Source organism: Lampetra planeri, chromosome 9 (genome assembly GCF_965212315.1).
Source record: "Lampetra planeri chromosome 9, kcLamPlan1.2.h2, whole genome shotgun sequence".
Taxonomy (NCBI): domain Eukaryota; kingdom Metazoa; phylum Chordata; class Hyperoartia; order Petromyzontiformes; family Petromyzontidae; genus Lampetra; species Lampetra planeri.
In genome coordinates, this window is record NC_136115.1 from 792,353 (window position 1) to 816,828 (window position 24,476).

General features: G+C 55.2%; 3 protein-coding genes across 4 annotated transcripts in view; 2 read left to right on the forward strand and 1 right to left on the reverse strand.

Annotated features, from left to right (window-relative positions):
* The first annotated feature begins 951 nt into the window (after positions 1-951).
* Positions 952-10,156, forward strand: RCHY1 (ring finger and CHY zinc finger domain containing 1). The gene is made up of 9 exons (XM_078597308.1): positions 952-1,160; positions 3,323-3,442; positions 4,567-4,682; positions 5,906-5,984; positions 6,471-6,515; positions 7,106-7,164; positions 7,746-7,775; positions 8,885-9,005; positions 9,416-10,156. Exons 1-9 carry the CDS (start codon positions 1,107-1,109, stop codon positions 9,560-9,562), a joined length of 771 nt encoding a protein of 256 aa, XP_078453434.1. The 5' UTR covers positions 952-1,106; the 3' UTR covers positions 9,563-10,156.
* On the reverse strand, positions 10,096-20,253 carry POLR3D (RNA polymerase III subunit D). 2 transcript variants are annotated; one of them, XM_078597306.1, is made up of 9 exons: positions 20,107-20,253; positions 18,679-18,898; positions 17,581-17,624; positions 16,583-16,752; positions 15,888-16,009; positions 14,967-15,114; positions 13,843-14,171; positions 12,896-13,051; positions 10,096-12,429 (listed from the first exon to the last, which is right to left on the reverse strand). In XM_078597306.1, the coding sequence occupies exons 2-9, from the start codon at positions 18,847-18,849 to the stop codon at positions 12,298-12,300; spliced, it is 1,272 nt and encodes a 423-aa protein (XP_078453432.1). In that variant the 5' UTR covers positions 18,850-18,898; positions 20,107-20,253; the 3' UTR covers positions 10,096-12,297. The 2 variants fall into 2 exon arrangements, with proteins under 2 accessions (XP_078453432.1, XP_078453433.1); XM_078597307.1 differs by lacking the exon at positions 20,107-20,253 and adding an exon at positions 19,853-20,087.
* A 3,081-nt stretch (positions 20,254-23,334) lies between these two features.
* The window catches only part of LOC144720528 (inorganic pyrophosphatase-like), a 60,853-nt gene continuing 59,711 nt past the window's right edge, over positions 23,335-24,476 (forward strand). Inside the window, exon 1 of the mRNA XM_078597309.1 lies at positions 23,335-23,570. Within this exon, the coding sequence (XP_078453435.1) occupies positions 23,513-23,570 (58 nt within the window). The 5' untranslated portion in view covers positions 23,335-23,512. The remainder of the gene's footprint in view (positions 23,571-24,476) is intronic.

A 24,476-nucleotide genomic window follows, 5' to 3' on the forward strand; every position in this document is an offset into this window, starting at 1 on the left:
ACATCGTGCGACCCGCGACAAGGGAGTTCACACGTTCTTGCCAATGACAACCGCCTACAACCATCGTCAACCAAGACCTCAACAATGTCCCTCGCCGCCGACTACTCGAATGGAGAGTTGTTCCTTGTGGGTCCGTGCTGCTGCTGCTGCTGTCACCACCCTAGAATCTCACCCTGTGGGTTCACGCTGCTGCTGCTGTCACCACCCTAGAATCTCACCCTGTGGGTTCACGCTGCTGCTGCTGCTGCCACCACCCTAGAATCTCACCTTGTGGGTTCACGCTGCTGCTGCTGTCACCACCCTAGAATCTCACCCTGTGGGTTCACGCTGCTGCTGCTGCTGCTGTCACCACCCTAGAATCTCACCCTGTGGGTTCACGCTGCTGCTGCTGCTGCTGTCACCACCCTAGAATCTCACCCTGTGGGTTCACGCTGCTGGCCAACAGAGTGGAAGAGCGCGGACTTCCAGCATAAACTCCTCGTTCCAGACGCAAGCATCGTCATCATCGCGCCTCCTCGCTTTGCCATTCCTCCTGCTACACACTGTTAATGGAGCCGTCATCCGCATCAGAACCGCAGCAACTTCTCCTTCATACGTTGAAAATGAAAGACAGAAGCCACAGCAGTGCGATTGTGGCCATGCAACACAAACTACGGACAATACCGCAACCCATCGATATACATGCACATAGACTCATAGTGATACACAGAGACCCGTAGAGACTCAAAACATATCGTGATACCCATAGATACGCAGATATAGATTAAAGACGAGCCACAGCAGTGCGATTGTGGCCATGCAACACAAACTACGGACCATCCAGCAACCCGCTGTGGCCCCGGGGCTCGTAGACCTCGGCATTGACATTCAGCTCCTGCACGCATTGCGATCAATCGCCGTCATGGTCCGCGAGAACGGAGTAGAATAACAACGCGGAGTAATCGTTGAGAGTCGCTACACGGTAGCACGGCGCGGTCGCCAGGGGGCGCTGCGGGCCGGGCTGCCCGGGCTGCCCGGGCAGGCGGCCCCCATCTCCGCGTGCCTTCCAGGCGAGGCCGAGGGAGGAGGCGCCTCCCGGTGCACGTGGAGACGGGGCCGCGGTGGGGATGGCGCGCAGCGCGGGCCAGTGCCGCCACTACCAGCGCGGCTGCGAGCTGCAGGTAGCGGCCCGGTGGCCTCCCAAGCCCCGGCGGGGCCCCGGTGCCCCCGGGGAGACCACTGGGACCCCCCCCCCCACCCCCGTTCCCGCTAATCTCCGACGTCGTTCTGCGTGCGGCCTTCGGACCAACATTTTTAGGCTTGGAAGAATTACAATTGAAGCATTTGGGAATGGTTGTTTGGCGAATTCGCGCGGTGTTAAAAGTCGTACACGGAGTCGATTGCGATCGGACGTTAAAGCGCAGAGGAGTGGCGGCCACGTGGCCTGCGGTCTGGGAAGCCGTTGAGGCCGGCGTGGTGAAGTATGGTGAAGCCTACACACCCACATGGACCAGCGTGGTGAAGTATGGTGAAGCCTACACACTCACAGGGACCAGCGTGGTGAAGTATGGTGAAGCCTACACACCCACATGGACCAGCGTGGTGAAATATGGTGAAGCCTACACACTCACAGGGACCAGCGTGGTGAAGTATGGTGAAGCCTACACACCCACATGGACCAGTGTGGTGAAGTATGGTGAAGCCTACACACTCACAGGGACCAGCGTGGTGAAGTATGGTGAAGCCTACACACCCACATGGACCAGCGTGGTGAAGTATGGTGAAGCTTACACACTCACAGGGACCAGCGTGGTGAAGTATGGTGAAGCCTACACACCCACATGGACCAGCGTGGTGAAGTATGGTGAAGCCTACATACTCACAGGGACCAGCGTGGTGAAGTATGGTGAAGCCTACACACCCACATGGACCAGCGTGGTGAAGTATGGTGAAGCCTACACACTCACAGGGACCAGCGTGGTGAAGTATGGTGAAGCCTACACACTCACATGGACCAGCGTGGTGAAGTATGGTGAAGCCTACACACTCACAGGGACCAGCGTGGTGAAGTATGGTGAAGCCTACACACCCACATGGACCAGCGTGGTGAAGTATGGTTAACCCTACACACCACATGGACCAGCGTGGTGAAGTATGGTGCAACCTACCCACCCACCCCACATGGGACCCCTCGCGCTGTGAGGGGGTAGGGAGGCCCTCATTCACCCAGTGCGTGCACGTGTCGTGTTCGTGTGAAGATCGGAGCACCTAGCCTGGCACGAGTGACGTCATCACTTCGTGGCTGTCGTGTGAGAGCGTCAGTATATAGGCTAAATATTACACCTCGAAGCGTTTTCCTTTAGTTTGTAATTTACGACAACGTAGGTTGAGGTTAACATCTTCAATGTGTTTGTTTGTGTATGCTACCAGTCACTGGCTGTTAATCAAAGTGAATATACAATGTTTATGGCTTTGATTAGAGGGGCACGTGGCGTTGTGGCTCCAAGTGCAGTTGGCAGGACGAGGAGGCGGGTGCGTGATTCGTGTGGATGAGCAGGGCAACTGTATAGCTAGACGCATGTGTGGTGTGTGTTGAACTTCTTTCGCACCGTACGTAGCCAACCGTGCTAATCGTGCGGCGAGTGAGGTGTGCTCTTCAGTGACACCCGCATAGAGAGTATACTATACACGACTGCAAATGTTAACGAGCTACAATGTTAATTTGTTAGGTGCAAACAGCAATAGTGGAACTCTGCGATACTCCTGCAACACTTCATGAGAGACGTGTGTTCGCTGCACATTACGACATCATTACTATGATGCTTGACATGACACGGTAAGGACACGTATTTCCGCAAACAGTCATCACGTAACCTTCATTTGACACTAATCGGAAAACTGCGGGCTTGTGGCTTTCTGATATATCGGCAGATAAAACGCTATAGGGGATATCTTTGTGTTTGTGTACGCAGGCCCCAAGAGTCTGCTCAGGCTATAGGGGATATCTTTGTGTGTGTGTACGCAGGCCCCAAGAGTCTGCTCAGGCTATAGGAGATATCTTTGTGTGTGTGTACGCAGGCCCCAAGAGTCTGCTCAGGCTATAGGGGATATCTTTGTGTGTGTGTACGCAGGCCCCAAGAGTCTGCTCAGGCTATAGGAGATATCTTTGTGTGTGTGTACGCAGGCCCCAAGAGTCTGCTCAGGCTATAGGGGATATCTTTGTGTGTGTGTACGCAGGCCCCAAGAGTCTGCTCAGGCTATAGGGGATATCTTTGTGTGTGTGTACGCAGGCCCCAAGAGTCTGCTCAGGCTATAGGGGATATCTTTGTGTGTGTGTACGCAGGCCCCATGCTGCAATGTCTTCTACCCGTGCCGTCTGTGTCACGATGACAAGGAGGACCACGCCATGGACCGCTTCCAGGTGACCACTGTGCGCTGCTTGAGCTGCAGCTCCGTCCAGCAGGTGTGTACACACCTTCAGAGCGTGGACACACGCACACGCACACCTGTGCACACACAGGTACTCACCTGGGCCATGTTCATGCCTAGGTTTCTATGCTCACTCACACACAGCTGAGCAAATACACACCTGGGTTCAGGCATACTTTGGCCCATGTGTTCACCAAACATAGACAAAGATCCCCCGTGTAGCCTTTAATGGACTACTCTTGGGGTAAGTGCTATTAGCGAGCACCTATGAAGGTTAGGGTAGGTGGCCAAAACCATGCCCGGCCACCTCTTGTGTCTCCAAAACCATGGCAGGTCCTCACTTAAGGGCGAGTTGACCTCGGGTAGGCCGAGCACCGCTGGAAATACTCGCCGCTGTTATTGGTCATGAGCGGGAATCGAACTTGGGTCGCCGGGTTCGTAAGTGCACTAACCACGCCACAACCACTCCCCGTACCCAAACAACAACATTTGCCACTAAGTGGCTGTGACAACACCACGGAACTAGTGCCAGGCTAGGTGCACACTGAGGCCACGTGAAATCTCAAAGGTTCTATGGCAGGAGGTAACAGGACAGACCTAGGTGTTTTGGGTTGACCGACTGAGATGACTGACAGTTACACCACCTGTGCTCCCTCCTGTGCGAATGTGCTGTGTTTTAGCATAAAAATACACTTACATCACATACAGTCGGGCAGGTGTGCACCTGGGCCCTCCTGCACACCTGCGACATGTGACACATTCCACGGTTGTGGAGGGATGCTGGTAGTTCTAGATGGGTCCTGGTGTACACGTGGTGTACATGTGGTGTGTAGTTCTTGATGGGTCCTGGTGTACACGTGGTGTACACGTGGTGTGTAGTTCTATGTGGGTCCTGCTGTACACGTGGTGTACACGTGGTGTGTAGTTCTTGATGGGTCCTGGTGTACACGTGGTGTACACGTGGTGTGTAGTTCTTGATGGGTCCTGGTGTACACGTGGTGTGTAGTTCTTGATGGGTCCTGGTGTACACGTGGTGTACACGTGGTGTACACGTGGTGTGTAGTTCTTGATGGGTCCTGGTGTACACGTGGTGTACACGTGGTGTGTAGTTCTATGTGGGTCCCGGTGTCCACGTGGCGCGTACCTGACGGTGTGCAGGTGGGCAGGACGTGCACGCAGTGCGGCGTCGTGTTTGGCGAGTACTACTGCGACATCTGCCACCTGTACGACCGTGACAAGCAGCAGTACCACTGCTCCTCTTGCGGAATCTGCAGGTGAGATGTTCGCACCTCCGCCCTTGTCCCCCAGTTTCAAACTTGCCGGACGCCTCCGGTTTCTTCTCGCATTTGCCAAGGTGATTTAAAAGTGCTTGCACCCAAATGATGAAGTTTAAAAACCAAAAATGTAACAAGTATTGAAATATATCCGCATATCCAGCATGAATCAAGACTCAGAAATAGCAAGTTTAAAGACGTGGGTCTTGACCACCGGCTTGCAGGCTTATATAATTTCAAAACAATTACTGAGAAGATCAGGGTCACCACCAAAAACATGAAACAATGTGAATATCTGAGGTGGTCGGGTGGCGCAGAAGTCAGAGGGGTGAGCTCGCGTCGCTGAGATCCTGGGTTCAAATGCAGGCAGCCGCTTGTGATTAAACCGGGTCCTCAGCCTGGACTCGAGTGGCTTAACAGTTGCTTTCTGCATTCAAGTTGGCAAAATTCCAGCTCTTACGAATGAGCTATAGCGGTTTTCTAGTCACGTGACGAGCATGAGTCCAAGTGGCGGCAGGGTGCGTGGGGAAGTGCTGCCCCCTACTGTGTGTTCCAGAATGAAACTTTGTTCGGTGATTTGGCTGCTGCAATGAGTGGTGCACAAGCACCGTCCACGTGTCAGGCAATGTATACCAGAGGATACGTGAAGGGACGTCAGAAGTAGCTCTGTGCTATCCACTTCACTGTGCCACTCTCTAACACTGAGGGTTGTACTGCTCTGCGAGAGAATCCAAAGGGACGCTTCATCTCATGATGTGACACTGAGAAACCCGTTCTTTTTTACTTTGCACGTGTCATCGGCAGGGTATGGCCTGTTAAAAGAAATCCTGCTGGGTTTGACCATAACGTTGGATGTAGAAACGGAGCATTATCCCACTCGTGTCAGACATACCAGGATACACGTAAACTTGGTGTGTATGCACAAGAGAAAGAGATATTTGTCTCTTGAGTTGAGGCTTCCTTAAGGCACTGCCAGGTTACACTGGTGTTATCAATTCAGGTTGGTGAAGGTGGGGAGCATAGACGTTGGTGCATAGTGCATTACAACAATATATGTTCTGCAATGCCCTCTACAAGTGTACATTGTCCTACTGTGCTCCCATCCGATCTCGGGTTCTGGGAGTTTTGCCGCAGTCTCTCGGCTTCCGGATTTGGGTGCTGGAATCCTCTCCGGACCTGGACGTGCGCCCCTCCCAGCGTTGCCGTGCGTGTCTCTCTTGCAGGATCGGCCCAAGGGAGAACTTCTTCCACTGCTCTAAATGCAACCTGTGTCTGCCCACCTCCCTCCACGACAAGCACAAGGTAGAGCCGGGGCTATCCCATCGTTTAATCCACCGACGATTGTGACCCGCCACTTTCTCTCGTGTTGGATTACCCGGGCCACGATAACAATGACTGTTGCCCCCACGCACCGACTCCCGAAGGAGGGAACACCCCTCCGAGCTGTGGGCCGCTGTGGGCGGATTGTCTGGAGCGCTTCGTGCGCGTGTGTTTTTCGGCGGCGGTATCATTTCGGCGGCGGTATCATTTCGGTCCGCGTGCCAGGAAACTGTTCAGTTCCTGAAGAAGCTGTGAGCACATTGAGCGAAACGTCGGACATGGTGGCAAACGCCGCGAGGTGCAACGTGAAATCGCATCGGAGAGCTAGCGCGGCACAACCGCGAAAGTCGACGGAGTGACAAATCCAGCGAGTGCCACGTCGCAGAATGTCCGCACGCTCGTGTCTGCCCTGTCACTGCTGCGTGTCTTACCTTCCCATCCTTCTTTGTCTCCCCCGTTTCTCCCCAGTGCGTGGAGAACGTGTCTCGGCAAAACTGCCCCGTGTGCATGGAGGTGAGAGGTTGGGTGGTGGTGGCTGTAAATTCACACTGTGTGCGCGTGTGCGCGTGTGCATGCGATTCGATGCACGCATCACGAGCATAAGAATACATTTTTTGCAATCAAGCACCTTCCCTATGCAACTCACAAATGATCAACATTCAACAAATAATTTGGTGATGCTGCTTCTGCTGGGTTGGCAGTGGTGCGCAAGCACAGTTAACAAACGAACTAGGCACATTTGTCCAAAATCCCGTGGCCTTAATATAAAACAGACATATATACAACAGATGACATTTTGGGCAATGGCTCTTCTTCGAGTACTATAAGTATCCGTGTTTAAGCAACATGAGCACATGCAGGGGTGCACACGATGATGGCGATTCGTGTTCATGAAATATAATGTACAGCCCTTCCATCCACTGCTGGATGATGGTCTCTCCACTCGCATGGAGGTTGTTTGACTACTCCATGCTGGACTGTGCGGGTTGTTAAAGCAGGTTGCGCAGAACTTGGTGCAGAAATCACTTCTGGTAGCCGTAGTCGGGAGTTGAACTCGGATCTCCAGTGCTGTGTTTGGTCTCGCGTGTTTTGTCGGATTCCAGGATATGCACACGTCCCGAGACGCTGCCATGCCTCTGCCTTGTGGACACCTCTTGCACAGGCAAGTACTGATGTCACTGTGACCCACGCAGCACAACCACAACCACAACACGACCATATCCGTGGCACAACCACAAACACCACAACCACCGCACAACCACATCATGACTACACCCATGGCACAACCACAACCATGGCACAACCAAAACTATGGCACATCTAAATTATACCACAATTCACAGAACTCTTTTCCCCCAGCCATCCGTGATGTGTAATATAAAAACGCCCACTGTTTATATAAAGCATTCTGGGATGCTGTCGCATTTATTTTATATGCTATGTAAATCGACTTTGTATCGCGTTCACTCAAACAGAGCCCCGTAAACTATAAAACAAACACACCCACTGTTTCCATGCAGCGTGTTGACGATACATATAAATCCAGGTTGCGTTTGTCTATAAAATACACAACACGAATTAATCAGCCCACGACCACCTCCAACGCCACCTGCTAGACCACGTGTCCGATACACGCCGCGTGTCTAATACACGCGCCATTCCTCCCTCGGCCGTATCAGCTTTGCGTGAATCTCACCGGATGACTCTAACCACCTGGCCGCTTTCTGTCTGTCTGTGTCCCAGTGCTTGCTTCAAGCAGACGCTGAAATACAGGTGAGTGCAGGACGTGCAACTGCCACCACGCCCGCACCCACAAAGCGGGGTTGGGGGGGGGGCATTATCACCTCGCCACCCTTACCACCTTCCCCCCTCCCCTAGCAAACAACCACAGCCATCACCTGCACGCTGTGTCCACAGCAGGCAGCGATAACTGGGGCTGTAGTTCACACAGTGTGCAGCTGTGAGTGGGCAGAAGCGGGGGTGCTGCTGCTGCTGCTGTTGTTCGCGGGTGTCTGTCACCAGCGCTCGGTTGTCTTGTGGCTCGTTTGTCAATCGCCGATGTTCACTCGTCTCGTTTAAACGTTGTTTGGGGTGGACGCTGGTGATGGCTCGATTGCCGCTTTTTGTCCGACCAGTGGGGAAATCATCGTGCCGGTTGTTCACCATGGAAAGTCCCAAGACTTGTTTTAAGGAGGGTCCTGACACAATGGGATATTTGGCCAATTGCAAAAATGGGTGTTTCGCTTTGTGCGGGAGGCAAGTGGAGTGCCGAGGGAAAACTCTCCACGCTCGTGAAGGCAGTGACATCTCCTCGCCACATCCTGACAGCCCCGTGCCCTGGCGAGCTCTGGATGCCACCCATCTAAGTACACCCACTGTAGATACAACAAGTTGATTGTGAATGGTGGTTGGCATAGATAGTGGCGCTTCTACTGCTGCTGTGGGTGATGCCGCCGGTGGTATTGGTGCAGTGGTGGGGACGATGCGGATGGTGGTCCTGGTGATGACTCCTGGTTGTGACTGCTGCTGGTGATCGTGGGGATGACGAGTGACTGTGATGGTGGTGGTGATGCTGCTGACACAGTAATGGTGCTGTGAGGCGTGGTGAGCACGCTGCTCTACGAACCTGGATACCCGAGCTCAAAGCCAGCACCAGTGATGATTGTCTGAACTGATACTGGCCATCTCCTCGGTTGACTGCCTCAAACGAGTACCTGGTGCATTGTGTAAATGTCGGCACTCGGGAGACAAAGGCGGCCGGGCGTGATGCTGTCCACCCTCCCCCCCCGAGTACTGTGCCAGCTTTCATAGGTACTTACTAACAGCACTTGCCCCAACAATCTGTTAAGGCTATAGGGGGATCTTTGTCTTTACGTGAGCAGTGCGTACCGCTGCCCGCTCTGCGCTCGATCCATGGTGCCCATGAGCTCCGTGTGGAGCGACATGGACGAGGAGGTGGCGCAGACGCCCATGCCGGAGGAATACCAGAATCTCCTCCTGACGGTGAGCCGCCGCTCGCCACCCGCTCGCATCCCGCTCGCCACTCTGTGGTCACATGGATCGCCGCTCACTGCACACAATCGTCACGTGCGTGATGATTGTTTACTGCAGTCACTGGCGACTGCAAACACCATCGGCTCGCCACACTTGAGTAACCGGTTCAATCACCGAAGGCTGAAATCCAGGTTCCGAGCCAGGATCTTGGCAGTGCCGTCTCATTGCTCGTGCATGTCCCTGGAGCTGCCCAGCCTGCTCTCGTCGGCAACAATCTATCCACTGCTGGATGAAGCCAGGCAATCGTGGCCTTGTAATGCAACCCGTCGGACGTCTGCGAGTCGATTCGCCCGCTCAGTTTCCATGGCTGATGTCCCTTTGCTACCCCCCCCCCCCCCCCCCATTGTATCTGTTCCCAGATCCTGTGCAATGACTGCTTGGAGCGCACCCGGGTGCTGTTCCACGTGCTGGGCCTGAAGTGCGACAAGTGCGGCTCCTACAACACCTGCCGCACCGAGGAGAAGGCAGTGGAGGCGATGGTGGACAACCCCGAGTCTGCCTCCTGACACATCCAACCTCCGTCTGGAGATCAGGACCTCCTGACCTTCGACCTTCAAATGGATGCCAACCACCACTTAGGAGTGGGGCCTCATATTTTTTTTACATTTAAGATTCAAAGAAACTTGTTGTAGCTTACTCTTTGGTTCTTTCGGTAAAGTCAAGTAGTTAGAAATAAAAAACATCACAACGTTTCTATCGCAACACAAGCGGTCATCAGGCAAAGGAGTCGGCCTCTGCCGTGTTTCAGATCTGCCTCGTGTCCGCGAACACGGTCCGAGACATGTCGCATCCCCAGCGTTTGGCATTGTTGCTGCATTGGCACTCGTGCACCGCCCGTGCTTCATGTTGGTGCATTTGGGCTACGCCCGTCCCCAAACCCTTATAAACAGTTTGCCTTTAGAGGCCGACTCCTTTGCCTGATGACCGCTTATGTTGCGATAGAAACGTTGTGATGTTTTTTATTTCTAACTACGTGACTTTACCGAAAGACCCAAAGAGTATGGATTCCTGCAGTCACGACAGCTTCAAATCAAGATCGTTGTAGCTTTGTGGTTTTTTATTTGCGGTAACACATAAATAAAACAAATTCCAAGTGTTAACTCTGCTCTGTGAAGTTTGAGTCCAGTGCCCTCCTTCACATACCACCTCATCCACCCTCCATCTCCCCCACCCCCTGCCAGCAGAGCCGTGAGGGGCCCCCCACACACCTTCAAACTAAACGGGCAGTACTGCACCTGACGGTGACGTCAAAGCCCAGGGCCCTGGGGTGGTCGTCCCAATTCGCCTCGGCCGCCCCTCTGCAGCCGTGCGCAGCGTCAGCGTCATGGCGGAGATCGCCACGGGCGGGCGGCATTGCTACGCCTCCCGCTGGAGGAGCGGTGACTGGGCGACGACAGGTGGATGGGTTGGTGCTGTGTTTATCAGCAGAGGTCACTGCAGGAAAAATCCATTCGTGGATTGTCCTATGCTCCGTCGCCACCAACCCACATTGGGTGGGTGGCTAAAAGTGATGGGGGCTTTCTCCAGAAACTCCAGTTTCCTCCCACGCCAATCAAATGGGCAGGGAACTGGCCAAACGTTCCAATGTAGCAGGATCCTGAACGGTGTGAGGCTTTGCTGCATAAATATAAACAGTATTTCTATTCCCGACGTCCTTGATCTGTAAACTCTCTCAGCTGTCACCCCTCCAACTTCTCGGCTGTTGACGCGACATTGGTTCCACGCTTGCTGTGCATTCACATCGGGTTTCCACGAGTCCAATCCACCTCGTTGCAGTCTTCTCGGTTCAAATAGTAATTCGTGTCACAGGCTGCACGCGCCCGATCTTTGTTGACAGTGTCCCGCGCAACCCAGAGAATGTGCGTTCAGCGGGAGCGGTAGTGCAGTGGTTAGCACGCTGTGTTACGAAACCCAGCGACCCGGGTTGGATTCCTGGCCACGGATAGCATCAGTGGCTAGTGACGTCTGAATCGGTCTTGGGACTCGGCCTAAGTTGACTCGGCTCGACTTTAATACCGGTTACAGTAGGTGGGGGCGGGGCAGGCAGGCAGGCAGCCATGGTGCCATCCCCCTGGCACACCATGCTGACATCATCAGCTGTTCACTAACAGCACTTGCCTCAACTGGTTGTTAAATGGTACAAGGGGGACATTTGCTTTTGTACAAACACGCGCACACACACACAGTTCCTCGTCATGGGGAGTGCCCAGCGTAGTCGAAAGGAGAAGATTGTGGACAATGGTGAGAAACCCTGCAGGCTCAGCCCAAACCGACCAGCAGGCCAGGCCCCAACCACCTGGCCAGGTCAGGTCCCAACCCGTCAGTGGGCTCAGGTCCCAAGCCGTCAGTAGGATCAGGTCCCAAGCCGTCAGTAGGATCAGGTCCCAAGCCGTCAGTAGGATCAGGTCCCAAGCCGTCAGTAGGATCAGGTCCCAAGCCGTCAGTAGGATCAGGTCCCAAGCCGTCAGTAGGATCAGGTCCCAAGCCGTCAGTAGGATCAGGTCCCAAGCCGTCAGTAGGATCAGGTCCCAAGCCGTCAGTAGGATCAGGTCCCAAGCCGTCAGTAGGATCAGGTCCCAAGCCGTCAGTAGGATCAGGTCCCAAGCCGTCAGTAGGATCAGGTCCCAAGCCGTCAGTAGGATCAGGTCCCAAGCCGTCAGTAGGATCAGGTCCCAAGCCGTCAGTAGGATCAGGTCCCAAGCCGTCAGTAGGATCAGGTCCCAAGCCGTCAGTAGGATCAGGTCCCAAGCCGTCAGTAGGATCAGGTCCCAAGCCGTCAGTAGGATCAGGTCCCAAGCCGTCAGTAGGATCAGGTCCCAAGCCGTCAGTAGGATCAGGTCCCAAGCCGTCAGTAGGATCAGGTCCCAAGCCGTCAGTAGGATCAGGTCCCAAGCCGTCAGTAGGATCAGGTCCCAAGCCGTCAGTAGGATCAGGTCCCAAGCCGTCAGTAGGATCAGGTCCCAAGCCGTCAGTAGGATCAGGTCCCAAGCCGTCAGTAGGATCAGGTCCCAAGCCGTCAGTAGGATCAGGTCCCAAGCCGTCAGTAGGATCAGGTCCCAAGCCGTCAGTAGGATCAGGTCCCAAGCCGTCAGTAGGATCAGGTCCCAAGCCGTCAGTAGGATCAGGTCCCAAGCCGTCAGTAGGATCAGGTCCCAAGCCGTCAGTAGGATCAGGTCCCAAGCCGTCAGTAGGATCAGGTCCCAAGCCGTCAGTAGGATCAGGTCCCAAGCCGTCAGTAGGATCAGGTCCCAAGCCTGCTGTGGCCGTGGAGGAGGCTCTCGAAGTTGGGTGTGCAGATGAGACGGTGGCACACGTGGCCGAGCACCGTCGCGTCGCCCGTGCGCCCCTCCTGCAGGCGCACCGACACCAGCTCCTGCGAGGGGGTGGATGAGGTCATTAGGGTCGGAGGTTGGAAAGGTTTGACCGAGTCAAAGTTCCGCCCGGCTCTGTATGGAAGCGCTAAGGCGAAGCTATGAAACCTATGGCGAGTGACTTCATTTCATATGGGTGTATGTGGGCCTATGGGACTATGTGAACATATGGAACTATGCGAGTCAGGGTGTGTGTGAATATATGGGTTTCTTTGTGAGTATGGGTCTCTGTGTAAGCCTACGGCTCTCCATGTGGTGAGCCAGTGGGGGTCTGTGTGAGAAAGCACGGACAATGACGCCTCTGCCAGTGCGTTCCAGTCGCTCGTTGTATCCACTAGTTGCACGCGTCGTCTAGAGACCAAAAATCCCGGCATGGATTTTGTAGCCTCCACAAATTGGCACTGCGTAAGGAGCCGCCCTCCCTCCCTCCCAGTGCCTGCCTGACACCCTCCCGGTGCCGGCGTGTACCTGCAAGAAGGAGCAGTTGGTTCCCATGCCGACATCAAGCTTGACGGTGCCCAGCACCAGCTGCACCTTCCCAGAGGCGCGCACAATCAGCCGCCCCACCTGGCCCTCGGAGAGGTCCCGAAGTGTGCAGGCACCATCGCCCTCTCCGCCGGCCTCCTGAAGACGCACACACACACGCACACACACACACGCACGCACCACGTTGCTGCGAGATGTGGGACCCGGCATCCAGGTGAGGTGCGCGTGCGTCCGCGTGATTCACCGTCCGCACTGCGTACTATAATATAATCCATGCGCATGCACAGTTTGTCATGTTTTTAAGTACATAAAACGGCCACTGGTGTCAAGTTGATTTTGTTTAACCAGGCGAGAACTCAAGGGACGATGACGAGTCTCGTTCGCAACAGAGATCTGGGTTGTCGGCAAAATGACAAAAGCAAAACAAGCGAAATGAAGTACAGCAACGAAGCAAAGAGAAATCAGCACAAAAACAACTGCACAAACACGTATCAATGGGAAGTAATAAACTCCGTGCAGCATAAAGTCAGGCTCGGGCAGATTACCCCTAGAGACGAATCACGGTACAATTACAGATATTCGTTACAGAAACATCAAAAGATATAAGGTAACCACTGTATCAACATGTAAACCAGTGTTTTTTTTACACATTTTCAGAGAGGGGGGCCCCTTTTGCTGATAAGACTTCAGTGTGAGGGCCGCCACACATTTGAAACCATTGGGTTTCACAGCATGATAGGGTGTCCTCATATTTGTGTATTGTCGGGGGCCGCACGTCAGGGGCCACACAAAAGGCCACCAGGGACCGCCACCATCAGTGGCCCGCGGGTTATGCAATGAAGAACACTGCCGTGAAAACAGACGAGGGTCCGCATCAAACGCAATTGCACGGCGATGCTGATCCCCGCTTCGTGGGTTAGCGCCCTCACCTCGGCCTTCTCCTGCTTGAGCAGCATCGTCTGGCCGTCCTCCGTCTTGATCTCCCGCTTGATGGATCGCTCATCGGCTCCGGCCGCGTCGCCCGCCCCGCGGGACGCCGGCTGTCCCGGCAGCGTGTCGGGCAGCTGCAGGAACAGCAGCCCAGAGTCGGCGGCGTCGCCACCGCCGGGGCCGCGACCCTCCTCCTCCTCCTCCTGCAGGCGAAGCTGGCGCAGCAGCTGGCTCACCGTCATCGGCGCGGACGAGGAGAGATGGGGCGGAGGAGCGAGCACCGGTCCTCCCTCCTCATCCTTCACCTCCGTGCCGGGCTCCTGTTTGACTGCGGGGGAAGATGAACGGGCCCATGCTGAATAGACGTCAAATGCCACCACTATCGTCATTATCATCATCACCACCATCATCATCGTCAGGAATTGTTCATGAGGATGAATTGGGAATAGAACAATGGACAATTTAGAGGCCAACCGATAAACTGAGCAATCCGGTTTATTTTCCGGGTCACCGGTAGTTTGACTCAATAGCACGTGACCAGTGGCCACAGCCCATAACGAGAGGCATACTGGATGTGGTGTGTGCCCGGCACAGACATATTTTCTGGTTCGTCGATAAGATTGTTAGCCACCACAGCCATTGCCGCAGCCAGTATACTGGACGTGGTGTGCCAGGTGTGGAAATCTTTACCGGGTGACAGACCCAGACAGATGTCTAAACTGTATCCCTGACTTCATTGTTGTAACTTGCTGACCCTGTGCCCCTCCTGCACATGTGAAAAAGAGCTTCACAGCTTATCAGATTCCTCCAGTATATAAAAACAAATTGTGATTCCGACTCTAATGGCTCTGATAAGAGCGTAAGGATACGGATTTGCACTTAATGGGGCGCCGTCAAACCTCGGCAACTCAAAGCACCTTGCGTCGTGACACTTCTCATCTCTGCCCTGCTCGAGTCTGACCAAGGGTGCCCCCACCCTGGTGGCAGCTGCCCCTGTGCAGTCCGAGCTAAACGCAGAACCGCCCTGACTGCCAGCAGGGAGGGTGGGGGGCGATGCCGCTGTGGATGGTTTTGCCCAATGCTTGATGAAGGCGCCATGCCCGAGCTCCGTCGCCGTGGTTACCTTTGACGGCCTGCGGCGGGTCCACCTCCATCTTCTCCACCTTGGCCTTGCAGGAGGGTTCGTCGCGGAACGTGTCGCCGGAGTGGGACAGCGGCAGCTGGATGGGCAGGTTCCCGGGGTCGTTGACGAGCCCCGGGTCATCGACGAACTGACTCGCACAGGTTGGAATCGTCGTTTAGGGGGGGCGGGGGGGGTGGTTGATGTGGTGGTGGCTGCTTGGCTGTTACGCCGTTGGCCCAGACACGTGCCGAGGGTGTAAAGATTAATCGAGTCGAGTTATTTAATAAGAATCGATTCTTGGCTCTCACGATGCATGCATTTCATTGTACATGTAATAAAAAGGTTGCTTATTATTCATGCCAATTGTACGTTCGAGCGCTTCCTTTTGGTTAGCACAACAAATGTGTGTACACTTGTGTGTCCAGCACTTTTGTAAATCCACTGCTGGATGAGCATCCTGTGCCTCCCCTTGGTTGACTCAGCTTTACAGGAGTACCGGGTGCCACGCGTTAAACATCGCCACTGGGGAAACAACGTCGGTCGGGTGTGGTTCCGCCCAGACCATCCTCTCGTGTGCCGTGGCGGCCTGAATAGGTACTCACTCCCGGCACTCCGGCTTGTTCAAGGCTTTCCGGGGGGATTGATTGCTGTATTTGCGATGCGTGCGTGTGTACGCGAGTGTACGCGTGTGTACGCGTGTGTACGCGAGTGTACGCGAGTGTACGCGTGTGTACGCGTTTGTACGCAAGTGTACGCGAGTGTACGCGTGTGTACGCGAGTGTACGCGTGTGTACGCGAGTGTACGCGTGTGTACGCGTGTGTACGCGAGTGTACGCGAGTGTACGCGTGTGTACGCGTGTGTACGCGTGTGTACGCGAGTGTACACGTGTGTACGCGAGTGTACGCGTGTCTTGTGCTCACGTCGTCTCGCTCCAGCATGTTGAGCAACTTCTTGGTCTCCTCCTCCGTCTCGCACTTCTCCTTCTTGATGTTGATGATGGGGGTGAGGCCGGTCTGGACGGGATTGGGCGTAGCCTCCCAGCCTGCTCGCCACACGCAGACAAAGACCCGCCCCCCGTATAGCCTTAATAAGACTGTTGGGGTACGTGCTGTTAGCCGGCACCTATGAAGGCCAGAACGATACACAAGGGGGTGGGTGGCCAGCATCACACCCAGCCGCCTTTGTCTTCCCAGTGGTAATGTTTACACACACACACTGTACTCATTTGAGGCTGAGTCAAACTCGGGGAGTCCCAGGACCAGTTCAGATCACCGTCACTGTTGTTGGCCGTGAGCAGAAATCGAACTCGGGTTGTAGGGTTCGTAGCGCAGCGCTATGAATCGCTGCACAACCACACACACACACACACGCGCATACACACGCACTCACAGCACCGCCAACACCCACATGACACCTCGACCACAACATAACACGTGATGACCACACCGCTCACACAACACACGCCAAACGTGACACGCCGCCTTTGTCCTCCAACACCGCCACCACCCACACAACAAACACCACAAACCACGCGCACCGTGGTTGATCGTGGCGAGAGGTACGAATTCGTCCGTATTCCGGCGCTAAACTTCCAAAAGCTGCGCAACGCGCTCACCGCCCGTCTTGCGCCGCAGTCCGTCGGCCGGACCCTGCTCGAAAATTGAGTGAGACTGGATGACCTCGCCGCGACCTCGACCCCGACCCCGACCGTCACGGGGGCCGCCTCGCTCGCGACCCCTCGGCTTGGCGCCACGTCCGGGCGACGGGCCGCCCTCCTCCCTGGGTCTGGGACATGGGGTCGGCACAGGGTCGGCAACAGGGTCACCAACGGGAACGGCATGGGATAAGCGCATGGCACGGTCCCCGTGATACTTCTGGGATCACTGACCAAGATGGTCGTGACCTTTTAAGAGGTCGCCATCGAGAGCCCTGGTGGCTCAAAGGGCTGAGACGGCACCCTCTGCGATCCTTGCTTTGAATCCAGGCAGCAGCCGGTGATTAAATTGGGTCCTCAGGAAGGGTGAGTTCATGGTCTAAATCTGGACTCGATTTACTTAAATTTAGTTTTGTATTTAATTTGGCTAAAATCCCAATGTGAGATTTCTAACACAATGGGATGTACCGTTCTGCCAGAGATTTGTAAGGACCCCTCGTCATTGTGGATTGCAGTCTGCCAGGCTCGGTTACAGCGAGCAAAGCGAAGCGAAGCCAGTGGAGTTGGAGCGGTACCTTTCCATTTTGCCAAACTGATACACATTTAGCTGGGGGATGCGTAGGGGGAGGTGGGGGGGGTGGTGGGGGGTAGAGCATCGGAACAAGCCAGTGACATTGGTCCAAGGGCTCAAAAGCGGATGGCGAGTTGCCCGATTACTTTGTTTTTGCATCCAGGTCACAGCAGCTGATTCCCGGATTGCCAGGGTTAAACCCGGAGCAATGCGACTCCCAAGAGGGAGTTTACCAAGGGCTGAGCCCACGCGCTCAGTGCAGCAGCAACAGCAGCATCACGGACTATTTATATTGTGACAGGGGGAGCCCTCCCGTGGCAGCTGTCCCTGTGCGGCACACGCTGAACGTAGCACTGGCCTGCAAGTGACAGGAAGAAGCAACTCTCACCTCTCATTCACTTTTCGGACCGGGATGTTCGGCGCGAACGTTTTCTGTGAAGGGAAAAGCAACGGAAGGGGGGAGGGGGCGTCAGAGTGGTTTTGTGGGACGCGACATCAAACCCAGCCGCCCTCCCAGACAACCTCCGCCGCCAAGAACCCGCAGAGTTATTTCCAGCGCCCAAAGGCGACGATCGATGCAAATCCAGGTCGCGCAGCCTCCGGGCTCGCACGCAAATCCCATTAGAGTAATCGCCTTACGCAGCTGTGCGGTGCTGCTGCATGTATTTGAGGGACGTGAACCTCCCCGCGTGAGCACGAATGTTTTGACAGCAACCTACACACAACGGGTGTGTGGGCAGGTGGGTGTCTGCATTCCAGAGTCAATGTTTATCAACACAGGAAAAATATATAGATATCGTATATATAAATTTGGTAATACATCAAAAAGGAGGCGGTAAATGAGAACAAAATTTTGTTGGAATTTCATAGACTAGTTACATAGCAAACCCAGAATTGCGAGACGGAGTTGTGGTGGGTTCTTGTTTGTTCGCTGTGGGGAGGCGGAGGCATTGGAAAATCACGACCCTGACCTCGTGCACAGCTCTGTGACCTCTGCCCTTCATTCGTGACCCGTTACATCGTTCGTGACCCGTTACACCGTTCACGCGAGGCTGGCAGGGCTGGGAACACCAACATCGTCAACCGCACGCAATGTGAGGCGGGGCTCTTGTCAAAGCCCTGCTGCGGATTAGAGCTGGGCTAGGGCTGGGACTCGTGGCCGGGTGGCTACTTGGTTCGGGTTAAGATTCGGTCTGGTGCGAGGAGTTGGTTGTATGAATTGGTTCAGAAAAGATTAACAATAGCTCCAGTAGCTTTTTGGTCGGGTTTATGAGTAAGCCTAGACATGGTGGCTGGTTAGGGTTAGAACTCGTGCGCTCCGCTCCCAAATCGCTTGCCACACAACACTCCTCCAGCACTTCGCAACCGCGATCGATCTCACCAAGGAGCGGACAGTGCCCTCTAATGGCCGCACACGCACGCCACGTGGCAATGCGAGTCACGTGGCGCGGCGGCGCGTGTGAATGAAGCCGCGTGGACCGGCCACCTTTTTCACGCCGCCCAGGGTGAGGTCTCGAGAGCGGATGGACGGGAGACGGCCCGGAGTTGGGGCACCCGCGATCGGGGGGCCCTTCCTGCCGGGCAGCAGCATGGGAGAGGCCGATGGCGCGGGGGGCTTTGCGCCGTCCCCAGCGCCCGACCCCGTAGGCCCCGACATCGCTCCGCCGCTCTGGAGAGGCGGCTCCTATAGGGCACGGGGGCTCCCTCTGGTGGCAGACACGGATATTTGTTGTTAGTACCTCCAATGCTGACTTGGGTCTCATGGTTTATACACTCGAATTGCAATCCAGAGGTCGCCGTTTTGATCTCCCGGGGCGGCAGTTGAAACAATGAGCAAGTTAATTAAATCGTTCCGCATCGGGCCACCCAGCAGCATAAATGGACCCACCACAGCGTGTCGCTCGGCAGGGCGCGTGCGTGGTGGGGTAAAGCGTGGGTATTCACGGCTCTTTCGAGACGTTTGGCCTGCGTGGAATCGGCCAGAACACCCTCGAGAAGGGCTCCACCAGCATGGCCGCGCCTCTACCACCTGCGATCAGCACGGCTGGCTACTTACGGTGCGCGATTTAAGTTCAACATCCTGTAGTTACTTACCTCTCTTCCTTGACACATGTCGAGAACGTCGTCAATCCACTGCTGGAAACTATATTACCGGCAATAATGCTCGTTAAAAAAAAGTGTATTCGAGTTGAACAAGGCCCCATCGTAAAGTGTGCTACACCTGCCAATTGCTGGGGAGACCCAGATAAGTCGAAACCGGTCCAGCGTGATGTAGTAATACAATAATAAACCTGCTGGAAAGCATCGGTTCAAACGGATGTTTGTGTGAAGCAATGAATAGCGATGTATTTTAAATAGAGTACAGCCCTGTCGTCAATCCTGCACACGGGGGCCCCGCCACGCTGTGCGAGCAGCTGGCGAGGCCGGGCTGTCGCACACTTGCTGGGACATACACGCGCAGTGCGAGCTGCATGTTTCTGCACTGCAAACATGCTGCTCGCAACTTCGTCCCGCGGCCGACAGACACCGCCTTGTATGCGCGGCTGTCGCCTATCCAAGCACGAGCCAGGCTCCGTCCTGCTTAACCTATGGCCAATGGACTAAAGACCTCAACCCCGCAATCGGCCCACACCGACAAGAACTGCCCCCATCTCTCTCACCCCGCTTTCACATTCCTGGGCGCGGCCGCCTCTCTCGACCGGCGAGAGTGTGGCGAACCCGGCGGGCCAAGCAGACAACGCGGCAGGCTCCATCGCCGACTAGGCCCCGCATGTGTCCGAATGTTACGGCACAGCATCACAGAGGGGCGACTTTGAGTCCCGCGGTCTCCATAAGTGCCCCCTCCCCTCAAGTCTCCCGCCGTGAATGTGAGTCCCCTCCAAAAGGAGTGGGAAAGGTGGGGGGAGTCCCATACCACAATCCTAGTTTCCCGGAGTCTCAGAGTCGCCTTTACCACGCGGCCCGCATTCGGCGATCAAGAACATCGGCTCCGCGCCCTCTGATTGGTCGAGCGGCCCGGCGGTCTCAGCCAATCAAATCGCGATATGGATGGGGAAACCCCCGGAACGAAGATGACGACATCGGCGGAGTTCCCTTCGCGGCGCGGGCGCGGCGTGGAGATGATAAACGACACCGCGGTGAGAACCGGTTAGTTCTATTGAGAGAACCGGTTATCTCTATTGAGAGAGAACCGGTTATCTCTATTGAGAGAAAACCAGTTATCTCTATCGGGAACCGGTTATCTCTATCGGGAACCGGTTATCTCTATTGAGAGAAAACCGGTTATCTCTATCGGGAACCGGTTATCTCTATCGGGAACCGGTTATCTTTAGTGAGAACTGCAGAAGGAATCTGATGAGCTATGAAGCTATTTTTTAATATATGTCCAGTCGGGGCTGGTCAGCAAGTTACAGCAACAAACAGCACAACAACACGATATTTGTACAAAGTAGAGTGAAGGTAAGCCAGTCACTACAAATAAATAAGCACAAACGCTGTAGTTTGACTTTGGAATGGCCAGCGTGATTGAATGTATCAGCCATCGCGACAGATGGTGGTGATTTGGGGAGACCTATTCAGTAGTGGATAGAATCTGACTGATGATTTTATTCCCTTTTGCTTTTAGAATGTGTGTATGTTGAACTTCTTTCGCACCGTACGTAGCCAACCGTGCTAATCGGAGGTGCGAGAGAAGAATCAGAAGTCAGACATTTGCTGGCAGACAACATCGAAGCATTCCACAGATTGAAACAAATAAACTTAATAAGAACAATTATGCTGTAAACTTACATTCACGCTTAAACTTGAGTGATTGTAAACGAGTCAGTTTAAATGAAGACAGAGGTGGCACAATGGAGATGCAGGTTCATTGATGTGTTATGAAGGGCTATTGCCCGAAACGTCACCGATTATATGTTTCTTTAAAGCAATGTTGTTGACGAGTGTGCTGATTATATATATAATTAACGGAGCATAACAAATCTTGATTTAAAGCTTTCGTGACTTCAAAGAGTATGGGGCCTAACAACTAAAGGTTATTTGAGCTTTCAGTTGTGTTTTTAGTTCCTGACGTAGCTCGCAGCACGTGAAGCGAAACGTCGAGCATAATGCCGACCAACATCGTGTGCAACCAGGAAGCACACCGAGACAGCCCCACCGAGACACGCTTCGCTCGAGGTTCTATTTTTATGAAGCTCAGCCCCTAGCAACCACCGTGGCTCAACACAACAACGCGTTGAGCGGGTCTCACACAGACAAAATCAACACACTCACAAATAACACTGTTGCCTTAAAGGGGAAAACCATGTACAACAGGCGACGGTTCAGGCAATGGTCCTTCATTTCAAATGAATAGAGAAGCCAGAGTGATAGAACGGGTAATGCGAGGTGGCGCACGCCACCTCGGGGCATAATGAGAATTAAATTAAATTTGGTGACACGTTTACAGCAGTACCCACTGGATAACCAAAACCTTCAATAGTAATCAACAAAGCATTGGAATATCGATTCCTGCGGATCTCCCACTGTTCGATTCCAGTGCCGTTCCCCAGCGGCGGAAGAGACGCGACGCAGGTCAACGTGGAACGTTGGGGCCGACGTTGGCTCAACGTTGGTCCAACGTTGGCCCAATGGTTTCGGCCACGCGCCAACGTCTTCCGACCTTGGCGCGTGCCGCTGGGCAGGCGGCCACGCCACCGCACTGCGGGGCGACGGCGCCTCGTCACGCCGCGCGTCGTGCGCCGGTAGCGACACGCCCGCAACAATGGGCGCATTCATTCGGGAGGACATTCGGACACAGTGGCGCCATCGTCGACGTCAGAATACCCTGAACTTAAACATGCTGCAGAAGCGGACGGAGACACGCCCGTTACACCCGCCACATCACCCACTGGACGTCCGTGAAAAAAGCGATTCATAGCTCATCAGATTCCTCCTCCCGTCTAAATAAAGACAACAGATTCTGAAATCAAATCGAGCGTGTGCGGTGCATTCAAGATGTGCTAAGAGACAGCGAAGGGGTCGTCTACAAGGGGAGAGAGATCACTGCAGGGCCCGACCAGTGGCAGAACCGTTCCGGGCTGGGCAAGGCGAGCAGAACCATCGTCTTTATTGAGACTGCAGGACGAATCTGATGAGTTTAAAGCTCTTTTTCACGGATGTCCCTGACCCTGCGGCCCCCACTCCCCCCACCCACATTGTGCCCACTGCCCCCCTCCCCCCACCCACTTCGTGCCCACTGCCCCCCTCCCCCCACCCACATTGTGCCCACTGCCCCCCTCCCCCCACCCACATTGTGCCCACTGCCCCCCTCCCCCCACCCACTTTGTGCCCACTGCCCCCCTCCCCCCACCCATTTTGTGCCCACTGCCCCTCTCCCCCCACCCACTTTGTGCCCACTGCCCCCCTCCCCCCACCCACATTGTGCCCACTGCCCCCCTCCCCCCACCCACTTTGTGCCCACTGCCCCCCTTCCCCCACCCACTTCGTGCCCACTGCCCCCTTCCCCCCACCCACATTGTGCCCACTGCCCCCCTCCACCCACTTCGTGCCCACTGCCCCCCTCCCCCCACCCACATTGTGCCCACTGCCCCCCTCCCCCCACCCACATTGTGCCCACTGCCCCCCTCCCCCCACCCACTTTGTGCCCACTGCCCCCCCTCCCCCCCACCCATTTTGTGCCCACTGCCCCTCTCCCTCCACCCACTTTGTGCCCACTGCCCCCCTCCCCCCACCCACATTGTGCCCACTGCCCCCCTCCCCCCACCCACTTTGTGCCCACTGCCCCCCTCCCCCCACCCACTTTGTGCCCACTGCCCCCCTCCCCCCACCCACATTGTGCCCACTGCCCCCCGCCCCCCACCCACTTCGTGCCCACTGCCCCCCTCCCCCCACCCACATTGTGCCCACTGCCCCCCGCCCCCCACCCACTTCGTGCCCACTGCCTCCCACCCACATTGCGCCCACTGCACCCCTCCCCACCGAGGCGCTCACTGCGCATGCCCAGCACCGCGGTTACATTTCCCACTCGGCATTGGCAAGCGTTGGGGGGGCGTGGCCCGCTCCGCTACGCGTCACATGCGAGGCGCGCGGCGGCTCTGGCCAATGGGGTGCCGGGGAGGGGCGCGTCCGCTGTGGGAATTGTGAGAGCGGGAGGCGGCGTGGCAGCAGTCGCGCTCCACGTGTGTCTGGACTCAGCGCCCGCAGCCTCCAGCCAGCGCGTCACAGCTCGCTCGGCCTCTCTCGGTCTCTCTGTCTCTCTCTCGGTCTCTCTCTCTCTGTCTCGGTCTCTCTCTCTCGGAGCGCTACCCAAGGCCGCCGCCATGTACAGCGTGGAGGAGCGGGGCAACCCCAACAGCCTGGCGTACCGCCTCTACTACAGTGAGTGCGAGCCGGCTCAATGGCTCCCACACCAACACTTCCCTCCCAGAGCCCCTCTCTCTCCCCGACTTCTCCTGCCTTACTCCACGTCGCTCCGAGTCTCTGACTCCCTGGCTCCCCTGAATATCCAAATCCCTCTCCGAGTCTCAGAGGCGTACCCCCCCCCCCCACTTCTCGCTTCCTGAGTGACCCACCTTCTTGAGTCCCTTGAGTCCCTACAGGACTCCCTTCTCGAGTCCCTTCTCGAGCCCCCGCATTCCCAAGCCCCCACCCTGGCTCCCTGCTCGAGTCCTCGAATCCAAGAGTCCTTCCTGCCTGAGTCGCTGACTTTCTGAGTGCCCGACTCCCTGAGTTCGTGACTCATTCCCCGACTCCCACCATTGCATATTGTGTTGATTGAAGCGCCCATTTGAGCGGCGTGTGCGTCGGTGTGTGAGTCTGTGAGTTCGAGGTGTGTGTGGTGTGTACATATGAGTGAATGTGCTTGTCGGTGTATCTGTGCGTGAAGAAGTTTGCCCGTCTGTCATGTTAGATGCACAGCTGAGCGAACTCGCGGACCATGGCTCACTGATGACCTCTAATTAACGCGAGTACCAATATAACACTCGGGGCTGTCCTTGGCACTCTGTCTGGGCATGACTCGCTGATGAGCCCATAAATAAACGAGACCCCACGTGACACACTCGTTTTCCTTTTTGACAGTTTCATATCTGGCTCATGGCTTGCTGATGACTCCCTATGACGGTGAAACCTGTTTCCTCCATGCTGTATACGTGCTTGAATATTTGTGGGCTCCTAAAATAAATTTCTGTAACGTTAAAAAAACGTCGTACCCCTTGTGTATAAACTTTATTTAAACGATTGTGCAATTGTGTGGACAGCTACTCTGGGATAAAAATAGTCCTG

Bases quoted from the DNA above. Each gene is read 5' to 3' on its own strand.
- RCHY1 (XM_078597308.1), top strand. From the start codon at position 1,107: ATGGCGCGCAGCGCGGGCCAGTGCCGCCACTACCAGCGCGGCTGCGAG. The intron at 7,165-7,745 runs GCAAGTACTGAT...TCTGTGTCCCAG, and splicing joins TGTGGACACCTCTTGCACAG to TGCTTGCTTCAAGCAGACGC. The intron at 7,776-8,884 runs GTGAGTGCAGGA...TTACGTGAGCAG, and splicing joins AAGCAGACGCTGAAATACAG to TGCGTACCGCTGCCCGCTCT.
- POLR3D (XM_078597306.1), bottom strand. From the start codon at position 18,849: ATGTCGGGGCCTACGGGGTCGGGCGCTGGGGACGGCGCAAAGCCCCCC. The intron at 17,625-18,678 runs GTGGCCGGTCCA...TTCCCTTCACAG, and splicing joins CCCTGGGCGGCGTGAAAAAG to AAAACGTTCGCGCCGAACAT. The intron at 12,430-12,895 runs GTACACGCCGGC...ACCCCCTCGCAG, and splicing joins CCAACTGCTCCTTCTTGCAG to GAGCTGGTGTCGGTGCGCCT.